The 17985-nt window shown below is 38.5% G+C and overlaps 2 protein-coding genes across 4 annotated transcripts; both read right to left on the bottom strand.

The window, feature by feature from the left end:
- Positions 1–418: 418 nt before the first annotated feature.
- LOC122061384 (bidirectional sugar transporter SWEET4-like) lies at positions 419–3091 on the bottom strand. The gene is made up of 5 exons (XM_042624629.1): positions 2943–3091; positions 2648–2684; positions 2170–2548; positions 1967–2086; positions 419–1006 (listed from the first exon to the last, which is right to left on the bottom strand). Exons 1-5 carry the CDS (start codon positions 2983–2985, stop codon positions 794–796), a joined length of 792 nt encoding a protein of 263 aa, XP_042480563.1. The 5' UTR covers positions 2986–3091; the 3' UTR covers positions 419–793.
- A 4047-nt stretch (positions 3092–7138) lies between these two features.
- Positions 7139–16202, bottom strand: LOC122060879 (RNA-binding KH domain-containing protein RCF3-like). 3 transcript variants are annotated; one of them, XR_006134487.1, is made up of 9 exons: positions 15190–16202; positions 10658–11146; positions 9755–10003; positions 8850–9113; positions 8602–8681; positions 8383–8491; positions 8165–8291; positions 7905–8045; positions 7139–7623 (listed from the first exon to the last, which is right to left on the bottom strand). XR_006134487.1 is itself a non-coding variant. In XM_042623979.1 (8 exons), the coding sequence occupies exons 1-8, from the start codon at positions 15874–15876 to the stop codon at positions 8020–8022; spliced, it is 2031 nt and encodes a 676-aa protein (XP_042479913.1). In that variant the 5' UTR covers positions 15877–16202; the 3' UTR covers positions 7825–8019. The 3 variants fall into 3 exon arrangements, 2 of the variants coding, with proteins under 2 accessions (XP_042479913.1, XP_042479914.1); XM_042623979.1 differs by lacking the exon at positions 7139–7623 and having other exon boundaries at positions 7825–8045; XM_042623980.1 differs by lacking the exon at positions 7139–7623 and having other exon boundaries at positions 7825–8045; positions 8850–9107.
- Between the last annotated feature and the right edge of the window lie 1783 nt (positions 16203–17985).

Genomic DNA, 17985 nt, shown 5'->3' with positions numbered 1-17985 from the left:
GGTATTGGTGATATGACCTTATAATTGGACTAATTTGTCATAATTAACACTCACTTAAGGTATAGTGTCAAAATTATCCCACTCCATACCAATCCAACAATATTGATAGCTATGGTGAGGGGATTCCTCTTTCACCACAGGTGAAGAAAAACTCGACCTTGAAAGAAAAATTCACTTTCTATTATTAGAACTCCACATTTAACTCCTCTTACCTCCTTGGGGACATTAACACGGGATATTTAGTGTTCTTCACTACTTTCATTAAAAATTGAATATTCTCATTCAATCCCGATATAACTCGATCCATGCGTTTGTGAAGTTAGTTTAGACCTGCAAGACTAGTCCGGCCAAATGTTTGGATACCCATCGTTAAGGATTAAAAAAAAAAAAAAACCTCCATATTTATGGAACAATATACTTGAAAATAAAAACAAAGATTACTTTTGTTTTTTCCTTTTATTTAAATGAGATTTATAGATGCTAATGAGTGCATAAGATGGAATTACTGACCTAAATTAGGTCCTGAAATTTAGAATGTGAGGGTTTTCATAACTTGAGTAGAAGGAGTGCTCTCCTATCTTTTGATTAGGAAAGCTAAACATATTAAGGGTACTGACTAAAAAAAGACGTACCCGATACATGAGGCTCCCACATATGCAAGGTTCGGGATAACAAGTGCTTACTAAAAACACAAGACTCTACTAAGTGGTAACACGATGTATAGAGTCTGACACCTACCCTAGTTAATTAGATAATTAAGCTTCATCAGATGATCATGGTGGTGTAAAATAGATCATGGCTCATAGATCTCTGAAATACCATGACCATTCTGAGGGCGATTGACCATCTTATTGGAGGACTTGGAATCTTGGCTGATAATCACATCTCCCAGTCCTATGTCCACTCTGGCTTTCCTTTCCTTCATCAGTCTTTGCGTATTTCTATAGACCGTGGCGTACAGTATCAGCTGCGCCAGGCCAAGGAGTGCTCCTAAACTGTTAGGAATCTGCGTGAAGCAACAAAATTCCACAAATCAAATTGCTGATTAGCAATTTTGTATACAAGAGAGAGAGAGAGAGAGAGAGAGAGAGAGAGAGAGATAAAGTGGCAAGGTTAAACGTATCGGTCACCTCATCACCGATACCGATATGATACGGATCGACTGGTAGCAGACAATATAGGGCATAAAACAAATAAATAAATAAAAAGAAAATCAACTCTAATACGTATCAACCGATCAATACTAGAAATTTAATTCATAGATTTGAATCCTTACTCGCTTGGGAGGGAGTCTAGCGCGCATCCGACGGCTGGGAGTCTCTCAGGGTAAGCACCTAATGTTGAGGTGCATGCCAAGGTGCTCCCAGTCACCGGATGTGCGATAGGCACAACCCCGTGCTAAAGAGGATCTGAATCCTTAGTTCATAGTATTGATCACCATCACCATCCATACCTATGATGGATCCAACTCTTCTCCAATGCGTTGGACACCCAACATGATATCCAGTGGCTGAAAGGACCTAAAAACGTACTTCCACATAGTGGGGTATGTGTCCAAGTCCTTACAACCACTGGATGCCACATTGAACGTCTAACACTTTGGAAAAGATCTAGATCTTTATCCACGGATGATACTAATACGTATCAATTGATCAAAACTAGGGTTGTAGTTCATGGTATCAAAACCAGTATCAGTATCGGTCATTACCAATATCGATATCGATCCGCACTGAGCCAATATTGGATCAAAAAGTCATTTTTTTCACCAAAAATCTAGGGTTCAAGCTGAATAAGTATCGGTTAAGTACCGGTATCGGACACAACAGATATCAATACGGATCGGCTGATACACCCAATCTGATACCAATTTCTAAAACCCTAGCCCGACACACTGCTGATACAATACCAATACCTTGATGATGAGAGAGAGAGAGAGAGAGAGAGAGAGAGAGAGAGAGAGTTTTACAGTGATAAAGAGGTCAAAACGTATGAGAGCATAAGTAGTCCAGCAAATGCCATTAGCAAAGGCAGCCAATGAGAGAAAGAAAGGCATGTACTCTACGCTTCTCGTGGTAATCACTAGTTTCTGCATCAATAAAACTCCTTAGAGAAACTCTTCATGCATGTGCATGTTCATGAGTGTATGTATATATAGATGCTATCACATACCATGACTGCCAAGGGAGCCGCATACATCAAAGTCCCAAAGAAGACACAAACACTTCCAACTATAAGAGAACGGCTAGCAGTGGTGTGTGCCAGAATCAGAACAAGAACAGTAAGGAAAGCAACAAATCCAAACTCAACCACCAACACTAAAAACACTCTCAACCTCTTCTTCCTATCAGAGTAGATTAGGAAGAGAACCACATATGTAAGTTCTATCAGAAACCCAGATCCATTAATGGTTATAACTAGCATGCTATGAGGATGCACTAATGGTAACCCATACACCACCCAAAGCATGCAATTCAAAAGAGTTGCTAAATATGGTGCTGGTGAGAACTGCTCCACTGATCCCTTCTTCCATATCTGAACAAAAGTTGGCCTGAAATCATCAAAAAACAATAACCCATTTAGAAAAAGGGATGAAGAAACAGAGGAAAACAGAGAGAGAGAGAGAGAGAGAGAGAGAGAGAGAGGTTACACTGGTGACAAGAACAAGATCAATGCAGTTATGTTTCCTGCAAATAAGCAGAACCCATGACAAGAATCATTATAATAAGAAGAACCCATGTCAAGAATCATTATAATAAGCATATCCCACATCAAGAATCCTTATTAAAATGAACTAGTGAAACAGATATGGAGAGCCCATGTCAAGAAATCCTTATTTTAAATGAACTACTGAAACAAAAATGCAGAACCCATGTGAAGAATCCTTATTTATATCAACTACTAATGAGACTTTCTAGTGTGGCAGTGGTCAGCCATTTACCCACCTAAGATACCAACAGCTGTTCTAGCAACTTCTGCAGAAACCATGGCTGGTAGAAAGAGCTTAAGAAGAAGAAGGAGAAGAAGGCTCAAGGTTATTATAGGAGCATGAAGAAGCAAAGGACAAACTTTTATTGTTTTCACCTGAAGGCTTCAAGGCACGTATTGGGTTCTGCAGATAAATAGAACACACGTAGAGGAAGAGTTAATGAGGAAGAAAGGAGGTGGGGCACTGCCTTCAAGATTCTCAAAAACCCTTTAACGTATACAGGTTTCAGACAGTTATTGTTTCTTTCAGGGTTTATCTTAACAAAGAAGCCAATTGTCAAGACTAGCATTTATGGTTAAGTAATGGGGAATCCCAATTCTTTCTCCTTGAGCTCATCCTTATCCATATACTTCGGTGGGAAAAGTATCAAAGAAGAGACACCACAGGAAGGATGGATGAAGAAGCCCAATCACCATCTCTGATCATATTTTCTTATTGGGTCCTTAATGAATAAAGGTCTTCTGGCTTCTGAAACTATGGTGTTCATTAACAATATTATAATTAAAGTAGGTTGTTCATGGCTTCACTGTGACCTGACATGCAATTGGAGCTGCACACCATCACTAATTGGGATCTTAAGACCCATCTTTAATATACAAGGGTAGACACTATGATGCCCCAGCACTAGTTTGATGGCACTGAGGGTATAGAAGGGTGTGTGTAGAGAGAGAGAGAGAGGTTGCGTCTGATTCTGTGTTTGGTATTTGGACATCTCCAGTGCATGTGTTCCAACTTGCTGTTCATGCCATAATTATGTGTTCATGTTGATGTCCCATAGGAGTCTATACACACTTGGTTTTGGTTTAAAGTCTCTCTCATACACACATACATAGTTCAGGATGATCAGATTAGATCAAGGCTGTGTTTGGTCTTTGGGCATCTCCACTGCAGGTGTTCCAACTTCCTGTTCATGCCATTATTACGGATTTCTGCTGGTGTCCATAGGGGACTCTCTCTCTCTCTCTCTCTCTCTCATCATTTGGTATGCAATCCTGGAATGCATTCCTAACAGCAAACTTAATTTCAAATCGTCCACTAATGATTTCAAGCGTTTTCAAAGTATAGCTGTATAATTTATTCTCTTTAACTAGGATTAAGAATTGAGATCTTCGGAGGGTGGGATCCCCGGGACTCAAAATAAGGGCAATCATTCATTCTTAAAACCAGCATTCTTGAGACTGAAGAGTCAGGCAGAAAAAGGGGGGGGGGGGGGACTCTCCATTCTTGATTCTCATGTAGCTGGATTCTTCGGATCCACAAGAAAAATCCTTAGAATGGGATTATAACTCAGCACCTTTTGATTAAGAAAGCAAGATGACAAAACGTAGATAAATAGTGGATCTAGAAGTCTAAGGTCATGGGTAGAATAGATTCTAGGTCTGCAATGCATTTTGAAATCTGACATTTTCTATTTTCTTGCTTTAGAGTAAGTTCTAGACCCAGGAATCTATTATGAGAATACATACCAAACAGTCTTTGTATCCGTGAACATTACTCATAATCACTCTCAATAGAAGGTGGTGAGAGTTTGATGCATAACCATTCAGAGTTGGATAATACAAGAATTGCTAATACTGGTATTAGCATTAAGTACTGATACATTTTCGTCGCTTCTTTGCTTTATGACCCTATGGTAATTTTTCGTGTAGATGATTTGGTTTCTCCCACTCTCTCCCCCTTCACCTGATCAAAGAGGAATTGATGATTGTGATGGAGGCTTGAAGTAAAGGGGAAGATTTTTTCCTTTGCGAAATGGGAAGATTTTTAGTGACATTGGTAATTAGCACTGGTAGCCATTGTTACCAAAAGGAGAGAGAGGCTGTGCATCCTTGAACACTCACATGTGAAACAAACATAAATGGAAGTACGGAACAATAGAGGAGAACTGATGCAAGAGTCTATCTCTCTCTTTCTCTCTCTTGCTTTTGATGAAAAAGATCTCTCTATATTATCTATATGGATTATGGATAAAATTATGGATAACGATTTATTTTTGTCTGGAACTAGTACCATTATGAATGATCTATCCTTCTTTGGAATTTAACCAGAGATGGAAGTATGTTCTTTAATTTGTATCTGGCCTAGGGGTAGCTTAACGGTCAACACCTCCAATTAAGAGGTCATGAGTTCCTCTCTCCTTGAGAAAAGCCTTATATTTGAACTTATTTTTTAGCCTCATATTTGAACTTATTTTTTATTGAGTGATGAGAAATAGTGTTTTAAAAGTCAGGATTGGATCAAAATTTACTAAGGCTGATCCCGATTCTGATCAATCTGGATTGATTGATCCCTGTAGAGAAACTACGACCAATTAGGGCTTGATGCACTCACGCACCCAAACCCCAGAAGTGAAGGCAAGACTTGATCCACGACCCCAAGATGTGATTTGTGTTGAGAATTCAGAGTTAGGAACCTCTGCACGTATGGTCACTTGGACGTGGAAAAAAATCGTCTGCAATTCCGATCTCGTACAATTCCGTGCAATACCACCTTCAGGCGGTGACACGTGTATTGATACCAATACAATGGTCCAGATCTGATTTAAATGTCTCTTCACTGATTTAATGTTTTATTAGTTGTACCAGATCTGGACCATTGTATTGGTATCAATACACATGTCACCGCCTGAAGGTGGTATTGCACGGAATTGTACGAGATCAGAATTGCAGATGATTTCAACCCCTTGGACGTACATGTGAGGATCCAACACCTGTCCCACCTACTGCCGTTATAAGGGTGAAGAAGGGTATATATGTAAGTAAAATGGATAAGGCTTGGATCTTTACATATACATCTAGGTGAATGTAAATGCAATAGATCCAAATTTGAGAAACCAAGAAGGGTTTAAATTTTCCTTCATCCCACCATCAGTGACATGAAGCTATGAGGTCAGAAATTACATTCTCCAATCGAATCAAAGGGTAAGATCCCATGATTATGGGAATAGTGTCTCTGAACCTATGGTGTAGAAAATGTTATACATTCAAGAATCCTTTCTCTTATATCATTATTAAATATTATTTGGAAGAAAGAAAGCTACTTGATAACATGTACTTGCGTCAAGACATAATGAGTGTTAAAAGACCATGCTGCCCTGCGTTGAAGATATGCTCAAAATGCACCCTCCCATTGGCTACGGGCACTGGCCTATACATGTGCTATGGGGTACCATTCTCTCGCCCTCATTATTATTATTATTATTATTATTATTATTATTATTATTATTATTATTATTATTATTATTATTATTATTATTATTTAGGTGGGGTTTAAGAAATAATAAGATGTTGCATGTTGCTTACTCGAAAGTCCAAACCACACTTCTCCTACGTGAGAACAAGTTCTATGAAAAATATTGTGTATTTTATTTATGTTTGGGGTGGGGAAAGAAATTGGTTGGAGTTCGACTATTGATTACGAGAAAGTTTCCTCCCCTGAACAAAGAAAAACCCACGAATCTAGGGCCATTAATACAATGTGAGGCCTAATGCGCTAGTAAGGCTGCACTTGGTAGTCATTCAGATCCAGAAATGACGTTTCATGTCAAAAATAGAATTTTCAGTTTCAGTGTCAAAATATTGTTAAAAAAAAAAAAGAAAAAAAAAAGGTATTTGATGAATCTGTTTCAGGAATAATTACCCTACTTGTTCACTTTTCTTGTATTTAGAACGAAACTGAAAAGACGGAACAAGGTTTCGTTGTTCCATCATTTTACGTTTCTAGCATTTTTTTCTCCTTTTGTTCTAAAAAAACCGAAAAACACCAAGTTGACACCAAATGCTTCATTCCATTTTTTTGTTCCCATAGAATGGAAAACGTTTTTTTGGATGACTACCTAACGCAACCTAACTTTCTTCTTAATTAATCTGTGTTTGTTTCCTAACCCTTCTGTTAGGTGGGATTGGGGGGGGGGTGGGGTTAGATAATTTCTCTGTATGATAAGAAGCTTCTTGTATTATTCTTCCTTCGTCCCAAAATCACCGCCTTGTTTAGCTGAAAAAGAAAAGACATTTTAAGGAGGATGCTGTTAATACATTAATCACCCACTAATTCAAACCTTATTTCCAATCTTAACTTTATTAGTTTTCCTTTTTTTGGGGTAAAGTCTTAACTTTATTAGTTCAACCTATGTAATAGAGGGAAACAATTATGAAAATGTATGGAATAAATGTGTCGATGATTAAATAGGGGACAAATACTTGGTATTTAAAATGGACATACAATTTGGGAAAGTGAAAACACTTTGAACGGTATTATCTTTTGTCCCAAAACACTTAAATTGTGCTTTACCACTTAGCCTAAAAGCTCAAGGGGCAACATTAAAGGTGACAGCTCAGATCCAACACCTGGGAGTGCCTCGAGGAACGCACCCATATGTTGGGTTCCATGCCAAGACACTCAACGGTGTTGGATTTGTAGTGCCGCCTCTATTGCACAGCAGAGGAGCTAGATCCCAACACACCCCCATGTGCAGGTCTGTACGCACAAGTCCTTGCATGTGACATCCACCATGCAAAAACACTTCAAATGGCACTGAGGAGGAAGTATCGGACCCCGTTGCAGTTCTCAGGAATATAACACTTAGACTTCCCTGCCTTTGATACCATGTGTAGAACCACTGAGCCCCAAAGCTCGAACTGTTTAGTAAGGACAATGTAAATGCACACATCAACATAATCAAACAGCAAAATTATAGAAATTTTTTTCATGGATTCCACTGGGCATGAAAGGCAACGTTTAAAAAACTAACAGGTTAACCCTTTCATAAGTATTTTCTGGTAATTGCACAGAACAATGCAGAAGGATTTTGCAAGGACTGAAATGACATATTAGCATACTTGGATCTAAAAATTTCAATTAACTAATTAATTCTTCAGGGAAAATTTCTTTAAACTGCATCATTAAAAGGTATACATACCTTTCTATACAAGTAATCAAGGAATACACTGAAGGCAAGCACCTCACTAAAGGAATACACTTTCCATCATCTTGTTCTGTCAACCCCCCACCCCCTCTTTTTTGTTCTCCTCATATTAGCTTGATGGATCATCTTCTTGTGCTGAGAAATGAAGTTAACAGTTGATGTCATAATTTTGATTTCTAAAAAAGATGAAAGGAAGATGATGGCAGATGAGTTTGAATTCTTGCAATTGGAAAAGAAGGAAATAGAAAACTTACTGCTCAGAATAAACCCTTGAAGTAGGCTCTGGGCTCTCTCAACCTGTTCTGGAGTACCCGATATTTGAATGGCCTTTTCAGTCAGCTCCGGTCTATCTTCCACAAGGCTAACACTTGCTTTTGACAACTGATCCATTGAAACTTAAATCAGTGTGACGTATTCAATCTTTACCCAATGGATTGAATAAGATAGGAGAAAATTTTTAGTAAGCAAGTACCTCGCTAATTTGTGCAAGTTTGTTTCCTGATCTCATTATAAGCTTTGGAATGGCATGCTCTGGGATGACAACTTCCAGTGTGCTTCTAGTGACAAGTGGCACGGCAATTCTGGTAGACACAAGCAAAAATTAATATAGTGGGCACGTGTGGCAGGAAAAGAGGCCATTATTGTGAACAGGAAAATAAGTAAATAAATAAATAAAGTAGAGAATCACAACCTGCTCGGTGCACTTGGCACATCTTCACGAGAATCACCTTCATTTCGGTCGACTGATCCACTACAAGAAACTCCAGCTTCCTACAACAATGAAGCTTTACCCACTTAAAAGCCACAAATTAACGCAATTTTTATGACACAGAAAGCAGAATAAAAGCGTTAATTAGATAAAAGCTGCAAAAGAAGGATGACAAAACACATGCAACTACATGAGAAATACTATTTCCCAATTCTAGCAGCGATTATTACCTTTGATGGCCGTGCAGTTGTTACAGTCTGCACATTCTGATAGGTTGGAGAAGTGTCACTTCCCTGGAAACTTTCACGACTTGGAATTCTAACAGGGGAAGCAGCCTCGAATCCAAACACGCTTCCAGCTGGGGCTGTTGCTGAGATGGAAGGTGGTAACAAATCCTTTGAAAAAGAGATCTCACGATACATGTAACTCCGAAGTCTTGATGTTACCTCAACAAGAGCATCTCGGGCTGCTTTTATCTCCCCCACAATCTGTAACTATCCATTCTATCATGTAATGAATCCATCATATCTAAAATAGCAGCAAAAATTAAAGGCCATCTAGCAAATGTCAAAAGGGAATAGACAGTACACCTCAACCTGGAAAGAGATTGGAAACAAACAACCAGCCCTTACCCCCTTTTTCCTCTTTTTAGGGTTCTGTGACTTTAAATCGTTCAGAATTTCAACAGACCACAAGATGGTCAATAATATCTGGATCAGTTCACAACTTACCTTATCCAGATTTTACATTCCAAAGACGTAAGGTGCACATACAGATTCACTTCATTGTTGCTGTCAATTACAACACCACATGCATGGTCACATTGAAGATATGTGATCCAAAGTCCATTCAACCACCTAAATGAGCCTCATGAGGATTATGCTCACTTTCCCAGAACAGTTTAACAGACTGGCAAACCATATGATAGTTTAGATGGTAGGGCTATATATCTGAATTAGGATATCTCATAATTTCCTACATAGGGTCCACGAAAGGGCAGATCCAACTCCCCTTGCATGTAAGCCACATATGCTAATAAACTTTGTAGAAGCCAGTGCAAGAGAGTTACACATCTATGGTTCTCAAGCTTCTACGGGCGGGTATAAATAGTAAGCATAGGACAACAATCACAAACCTGTATAAGCTCATCAGCCCCTGGTACACATACAGGAAGTTCTTCTCTGGGAAGGATATGTATGTTTGCACCAGTTAATCTCCTCATTTCAGACAGTAATCCATCTCGCCCCTCTAAACATCCAATTTCACTAGATGGGACAAGTAATCTTGTAGTTACAATGTTATCTTTGTCGGGGCCAAGATCTACGATCTGACTCTGAATATGCAATAAAGCTTCTTGAGCTGGAAACAGTTCATCATCTGGACCCTAGCATAAAGCAGAAATTTTGAGATTAAACAACCAAGCACTGAGCCACTGATACATTGGGTACATCTGCATGAAAGATGACATTTCAGCAGAATAAATACATCTCATGACATAAAATAAAAAAAACCCTACTCTCGAGGGAAAAAAAAAATCATCCAAAGCTTAAAACAGATCGCATTGCCTCAAAGTAACGGAAGTATTGTTCTAATGATAATTTGGGATACATATTCATCTGCCATTTTTTCCTGAAACTTTGAAATCCTAGTAGTTTATTTATCTTTATGAATGTACAGTGAGCAGTACTCACGACCTTTACCATAGTCTACATAGTTGGAACACCTAACTTTACGCCTAGTGCTTTAACATGAGGAAAAGAAGGCCAGCTGATAGCATAACTAAAACTCCTAACATGTTTCCAATTACCTTAGTGAAGTAGGCTACCACACTGCGAAAACTTCACTTCAAAGGTGCAAAGCACATGTCCTAATAACACTGCCTACATGGTGCCCGTGCATGACACATAAGTGTAAGTTTGTGTGCGCATGTGAATAGTGCAAGTGCATGCACGTGTTTGTGGATAGATAGTCATACAGATCAATCGATTAAAATTATATATATACATATATAGTGAAAGAGAGTGAGATTCAGCAGTACCTCTTCAGAAGTAATAATGATTATCTGCTCATCTGATCCAGGAATGGTATCATCAACTCTAATGTCGATACCAATATCATCCTGTATCATTTCTATAATTCCACTGGCTTCTCCCATTACACTATCTACCTTGTCATTTGGGCAAAGAATTCGAAACACAAGGTCTTCAGCAGAGAATGGCTGTGACTGATGGTCTGCTATGGGACCAGCTCCAGACTCGAATGCATAACTGGATGTACGTGAACCATATGAATTGTTTCTCAAAGTGGGCATACCTGCAGAAGATCGTGGTCCTAATGTGGCCCCATCTATGGGTGACTGATGAGGCATATTGTTTATATGAGGACCAAAATCATCGTCAGAAAGGAAAAACCGCTCTGGTGAATGTACCCGTCCATGGAAATGACTGCGGTCACGAAGCTGGCTCTCCTTCAAGCGTGAAGAAATAATTGCTATAGCTTTCTTCACGGCATTAACATCACCCACAACCTGCAAGGGAACTATTGTTATCAGATGAGAGAAAAGAATAAAACAGATCCTCTATTTACTAATACAAGAAACACATTTATTTATCTATTTCCATGTCAGCTCCATCTGGTTGCAAGGGAAATAAAGGAAGGAAAGTGAAACTACGTCAAAACTAAAATGGAAACTTCTGTAATCATTGCCTAACATCATTGTGTAACTAATTACAAATCATTCCAATCTGGTTATTAAATTCTAATCCACTTCGCAATCAAATCCAAGGAAAATAAAGATTACATCCGAAAACTATAATTACCAAAAATGGTAAGAATGGGTTACAAAATCATTATCACAAAATTTCCTTTTTCCTTTCTAAACCAATTTCATTTCCCTTCCCTATTACTTGTAACCAGATGGAGCCATCACGAGACAAAGAACTGCAAGTTTACAGAGCTCACATATATTAAGTTTTCTATAGATTTTACAAACCAATAAAGGAACCCCCTTTTTTTAAGAATAAACTAAGAAAGAATATAGAAACTAATAGGAAGGAAAAAAGACTTCTGAGCAGCCTGCATAAGAAGGCCTTCCTGTGTGGCCCACCCTCATTGTGCCATGTAGACAGATGATATGGCTATTTCAACCGTCAGATAGAGAGGACATGGCCTGTATTAGCCACAAGTAAAATTTCAGAGCCTAATTCAATTAAATATCCTCCCATGTATTCACATGCATCTCCATCATCTCCATGTATGTCCATTGTCCATGCATGTCTATGGTACTAATTACTATTGTACCCTCTCCCATATCCTGATTTTTCAAAGCTCCATTTTGCCACTTGGCAAACTCCATTTGGATTGATATTTGATATGTAAGCAGGGGACCTTGGGTTCTACCAGTGTACAAAATTTGGGCCCCAATTGAAAACAGCCATATGGCAGATATTTTGCCATCCAGGAAGGCCTTCCTATGTGGGCTGTGCAGGAAAAAAAGGCCTCTAGAAGTAATACAAAAGAAATATGAAGATCAGAACTTCAATAACATTATTTATCACCGTATATCTGTTAATACCACTAATTAGATAAATATCTATTCCAACAACAGATGATTTGGTAGCATATCTTTGAAAAAAAAACACTCAATAGCAAATAACTATTCATTATGGTTATTAGCTTAATGCAATTTCAGTGTTGCAGAAGCATATGATCAGTTTAAGACAAGGTTCCAATAGGCTAGGTCTAAGGAGGGTTTATGCATGATGAATTATAGAGTTTGAAAGGTGATTTTCAACCCCCCCCCCCCAAAAAAAAAAAAACCAAATAAAAATCCCGACTTTATCAGAATTAGGATGGAATGGTGTGAGATTAGCGCAGAATTGTCCTATGGTGGCACTGCTGGCAGTGCCAGTTCTTGGAGAGAACTTTGTATTCTTGAGATAAGCAACCAAAACAGTTTGATACAGGGGTAATGGTGAGAAGCAGGTGTTGGAAATTGGATACATGATCAAAATTAATGTTTAGGATGGATAATGGTTTTGAATGCACATCGTTGAGATAGGAGGCTAGTCACTTGCAACAGCTGTTTCTGATCTGAGATATAACATAAATAAGATGATAAAAGTAATCCCCAATACTGACAACCGTGAAGACAAACAGAGAACAGAACAACTGCTGCAAAAAAAAGGGGGGGGGGGTGTGGGATAAACAAATGGAAATCGTGTAGAGTTAAATCAATTAGATGACCTCAAAATCCATACACCTACTCGCACTTGGTCTACCATTAGTTACAGCATGAGTTGAAATTTCTCCAACTCCCATAAAAATCAAACAAAAGACGCTCCTTGATGTCCTTTTAGCATGAAAACTCAATCAAATTCCACAGAACAACCCCATGGCTAGGACTTATTACAAGGTTGCCCCACTTCTCATGGTTACAATATATCCTTCATAAACAGGAATTAAGTAAATCTTAACTCTCTAATCACTAACTAAACAGTTCCTGAAACAAATCACAGCAGAAGCCATTAATTACACCTCCAAAGAGAAACCAATTGCACCAAGGGCTACAACAGCTACAGAAGTACTGAACTCTGAAATTCACAAAAGAAAAATACGAATACAGCAGATTCTATTACAATACAAACTCAACTAAAATACCCCAAATTGGAACCTGACATGACTTGGACTGGTAGAAATCATAAAGACTAAATCAAGAAAAACCCTTCTAAGCCTAAAGTATTCTTCTAATTAACAGAAACTTGATTCTTACATTGAAATTTTACAACACAAATCCCACACAATATTGTCTCCTTGATTTGTTTGTAGGATAGAACATTTAAGCTACTGTGTAGCTCCTTCTTAAATAAATATTGCCAACGCAAGAGTAAATTCAATAATGTGCTTCTCTATTGAGGATAAAATAAGCAAAACCATTTAAAATAATACAGGTTAATAGTTAGCACCAATTCTTTCTTTTTAACACAGTCAGGACCAGTAGTTGCCTAAAAGGTATTGTTGGATGCTTGGGGTTTTAATCTATGATGAAAGTTTATAAATATATGTGCAATGAAAACAGGCCCAATTGCTAGAAGAACAAAGTTTTAAATCCTCTCCCTCTCTGTCTCCCTCCCCCATCCCCACCCCCACCCCCACCCATTCCCTCAGATCCAGATCCATACATGAATGTAGTTAGAATTTATTTCTCTTCTTTACTTCCATTATGTTTCTCATAGGATTTAGAGTACAGATTTTGTGGTAGGAACTTGGACTATAATTTCAAAAGCTTTTTTCACTCCCAGAAGATGTCCAGGATTTAGTTTTAGTTTTTAAACCAGAAAATATCAACCTCAAGCTACTAATCAACTCATAAAGCTTCCCCGCAAACCACTTTGCACCTTACAGCTTTTATGAATTTTAAAATTTTCACAACATCCTGCAATCTAAGCCTTGGTAACCTCAAACTATGACATACTCCGGTCACATATCTTTTCTCTGTTACGTCTATTCTGAAAACAGACACTTAAAGGCATATACTGGCACCATTATGGCACCGTCTAGTACAAAGATTTAGTTTTATTCCAAGGCAGAGACACAGTGGTAACCCTAACTGAAATGCATCATCCTTCAGTATGCAGTTTCCTCTTCAAAAACTTTCTACCATCAGCTCCCAAAACCAATTTGCATAAGACATCAAGAATGAAATTAAGGGAGGAAGCCAGTCCTTCGTTTATCCCACCCATTGATCATTTCAGTTTCATTAAGGTTAATGTTTAAGAGTTTGGTAATCCCATGCGGCAATGCCACAAGCTAATAGTAATGAGATCAATATCATCCAATTTTTCAAGGTTGATATGAAGATTTCAAAATCATAAAACACCCAACCGTTGTATGATACAAGTTTCAAACTATGGTGGAGACCAGCTTGAATGTTTTTGATTATCACTTAGAAATCCAATCATTTAATTATCCTCTGATGCTTCAACTGAAGTTCTCTAGAGTGTGCACAATGCTTTTGCCATAATTGGAAAGACAAAAGGAACAACTCAACTGAACTTCCTTATTCGAAGTTACCCAAGATTCATGATGGTCAGCATTTAGTCATAGAGATGCACCGCAGCAATAGTGTGAATACTATGCATGCATCCCCTTTTTCTATTCTTGATAACTGAATTTGCATGGTATTCCCGTGGTTTAATGCTCTCTCCAATCTCCATTCCAATCTGCATAATACCATTCTTCAAAGCTAACTCTTGAATCAAGACGGTAGCTGCACACTAGAATGCACCTATCTAAAAATTCTTGAGATGTAACGGTAACCAAGAACCACACTTTCTTTCAGACAATAATTTTGAGTCAACTTAAATGAGCTCTTCCACCGTTTCTTTTCTGCAATTTAATAGTTAAATCCTATAAAAGACATTGATAGACACCCAATCTCATTTGAAGAATTTTCCTTTGATCCAATGTAGATGGCACATCCAAGTGTACAATTAAAGGAATTACAGAGCTAAACAAATGGAAAACCAGTGAATGAACCAAACCATTTATTAAAAGGAAAAGCTTTGGTACCTGAACAATTTCGTCCGACATTGAAACACACCGGGGTAGATTATGATCTCTTGGAAGAATCCTAATTTGAGTCTTTGTCTCTATCCTCATTTGCTCGATGATCTTCCCACCCTTCCCCAACAAACACCCAACATGCATCCTTGCCACAACAAGCCTGGTAGCAACACGATTACCACTACCTCGTGGACCGTAATCCTCATCATCATCAGCAGCACTCCCATTATATCTAAACCCAAATTCAGAATCACTCTCCATAATCCGTTCATGGATCATAAGCAACGCCTCCTGCGCCGGAGAAAAAGATAGGAAACGTCCATCGGGGTCCCGTCGACGGTTGTCGGAGATCTCAATGATTCGCTCATCATCACCAGGCAAGAGTGCGTGAACATTGATCCAAGCGCCAGTTTCTTGACGAATTGCCTTGATTATACTACCAGATTTTCCAATCACGCCACCAACTCTATTATCATCGCATAGGATACGATAACTAGTAGCTGCGGTAGAAGAAGAACCTTCCGGAGCTTTGGATAAACGGCCACCGACGCCTCCACGACGATGGTGACCACCACTGTTACTGTTGTTATAATGACTATTATGATGATGATACCTTTGTTTGGTCCTTGGTAGGGTTTGAGATTCGTAGTCCTGATCGTAATAGTGGTTCCTTTTCGATCTAGATCTCTCCATTTCTAGAAAAAAAAACTTGTCTAGGGTTTTCAGATTTTCGTTCTTGGAAGATCTAGAGCATTTTATACAAAAATAAGCAGCATTTCTCGTCTGATTCTCGAACTCCTTGCAGAGTTTCGCTAGAAATTTCTGCTTTTTTACTTCGTTAGTAGCAGCTTCGAAATCTTATGAGTAAAGTTTTATCTCCTTCTCTCTCTTTCTCTCTCTAGAGTTCTTGGGGATTTTTGGTCCTTTTGGTTACAGCTGTTTTTGTCCTTGGAAATGATGGATGGAAAATCTAGAGAGAGATTGAGTGAGATACTTGAGCTTTAATCTGAGACCCATAAATGGAAAGATATAGTTGTAGTGAGGGGAAGCTGAGCTCAGTGACATTTAAAGAGTTTGGTTTGGTTTTCGTTGCGTGTCGGAGACGCGGAGCATAGAATCCTCTCATCCTCCTTCCCTCTCCTTGCGACATCTGTCACTAAAGCTAATTTTGTTTTTCCTAACCCTTATTTGATATTAATTTATAGAATCGGACCGGATCGAACTGGATTGGTCTAATTGGTCTATAAACAGTCCCCATCAATTAAAACACCTATACCATTACAGACAAATTAGATAATTGGACCTCGTAGACTAGGTCATGAACACATTTTTGTTTTTCGTGAAACATACATTTGACGGGATAGAGCACCAAGACATGAACCCCAACACATTAAGGTCGTTGCTCTACCACCTCCGGGTTGTAGAGGAATCCAATCCCATTTTTGTTCGGTTAGTCGATGCAATCAAGCTAACATCATACTAAGTTATCTTAAATAGGCTAGTAGCTATAAATGATCAATTAATAATATTGAACAGTCTTCATCTGTTGGTGTACAATTATAAATAATTCTTAGAGGTGTGATCAATTATCTTAAATAGGCTAGTCGAGCTATAAATGATTAGTTAACAATATTGAGTAGTCTTCATCTGTTGATGTACGATGTATTGTATTTAGTCGTTATATATTTGTAGTGAGATTTATTTTCTTTGTAAGTAATTTGAGAGATGTGAGGACAAGCGTTGTAACTTTATTCTCTATTGATAGTGAAATAGAATCTCATCCCATCGAAGACATAGGCAATTGTGTCGAATCTCATAAACTTGTGTCCATTATTTATTCTTGTTTTTTCATTACCTTCTGCATTGTTTTTTGGATTGTGTTTCTACGTTCATCAATATCCATCAAGTTATCACCAAACACTGTGACTGACTTTTTCATAATGGTTACTCCTAATACTAAATTGTTTACTAATTGTCCGATTCGATGTCAATTTTTAACTGGTTGGTCCCGGTCTTTTGAGGTGTCTCAATCATTTCTCACCCGACCCACAATTTAGTTAATGGTATCGGATCAGGTATCGACCAATTTCATACCGTGTCATTGATTTGGTATCAACCAGGTTAAGTATTGATATTGGTTTCAACCGATACAACACATATCGAACCGATCCGATGTTGATTACCAAAACCCTGATCCACGTCGACACCATACGACTCAGCCACAGAGTCAACAGATATAAGATAAGAGTTTAAGGGCTGCCACCCACGCGCATTTCATGCGTGTAAACTACGCAGGAATCACAACTGTTGCGATCTCCACGTCATTCGTTGCGCGTGTTGTGACGCGCGACTGCGTCCATTGGGGTCTCAAGGACTCAGACGACATGCGCGAGACTAACGTTTGTGGAGAAAAAACTCAGTTATATGGACATGGGTCAGTGGAATATATCCGATATGAATCCGGGTTTGGAATCAGACCCGAATTGAAGATCCATTAAGGAAGTATCCGTACAAAGATGAATCTGATCCGGAATATCCCGGATCAGCCGGAATTGAGTCAGCCTAATACTGATTATTGGAACCATGATTGGTTGATTAGAGCTCCACCAATCCCAAGTTGACTCGGTTGAGCTGCCTGATCTGATCCAGAGACTTGAAACCATGCTATTTTGTGAAGGAGAAACAGATTGTGGAAATAAATGAATATGGATTGTCCAAACAAGGGGAATCTTCTTGGTATTAGAGTTGGGGGAGGCATTGTCAAAAACAACAATGGGAATGTTTTGATATTGAGCGTCGACA

Source organism: Macadamia integrifolia, chromosome 14, assembly GCF_013358625.1.
Source record: "Macadamia integrifolia cultivar HAES 741 chromosome 14, SCU_Mint_v3, whole genome shotgun sequence".
In the NCBI taxonomy this organism is placed as follows: domain Eukaryota; kingdom Viridiplantae; phylum Streptophyta; class Magnoliopsida; order Proteales; family Proteaceae; genus Macadamia; species Macadamia integrifolia.
Note: the sequence above shows the minus strand (reverse complement) of the source record. Positions and strands in the feature narration are given on the sequence as shown.

Coding starts and splice junctions, on each gene's coding strand:
- LOC122061384 (XM_042624629.1), bottom strand. CDS start 2,985: ATGGTTTCTGCAGAAGTTGCTAGAACAGCTGTTGGTATCTTAG. Junction 2,087..2,169: donor CGGCTCCCTTGGCAGTCATG/GTATGTGATAGC, acceptor TTATTGATGCAG/AAACTAGTGATTACCACGAG. Junction 1,007..1,966: donor GTTTTGACCTCTTTATCACT/GTAAAACTCTCT, acceptor TGCTTCACGCAG/ATTCCTAACAGTTTAGGAGC.
- LOC122060879 (XM_042623979.1), bottom strand. CDS start 15,876: ATGGAGAGATCTAGATCGAAAAGGAACCACTATTACGATCAGGACTAC. Junction 10,004..10,657: donor TCATTATTACTTCTGAAGAG/GTACTGCTGAAT, acceptor GCTTTATGCTAG/GGTCCAGATGATGAACTGTT. Junction 9,114..9,754: donor GGGCTGATGAGCTTATACAG/GTTTGTGATTGT, acceptor TAGAATGGATAG/TTACAGATTGTGGGGGAGAT.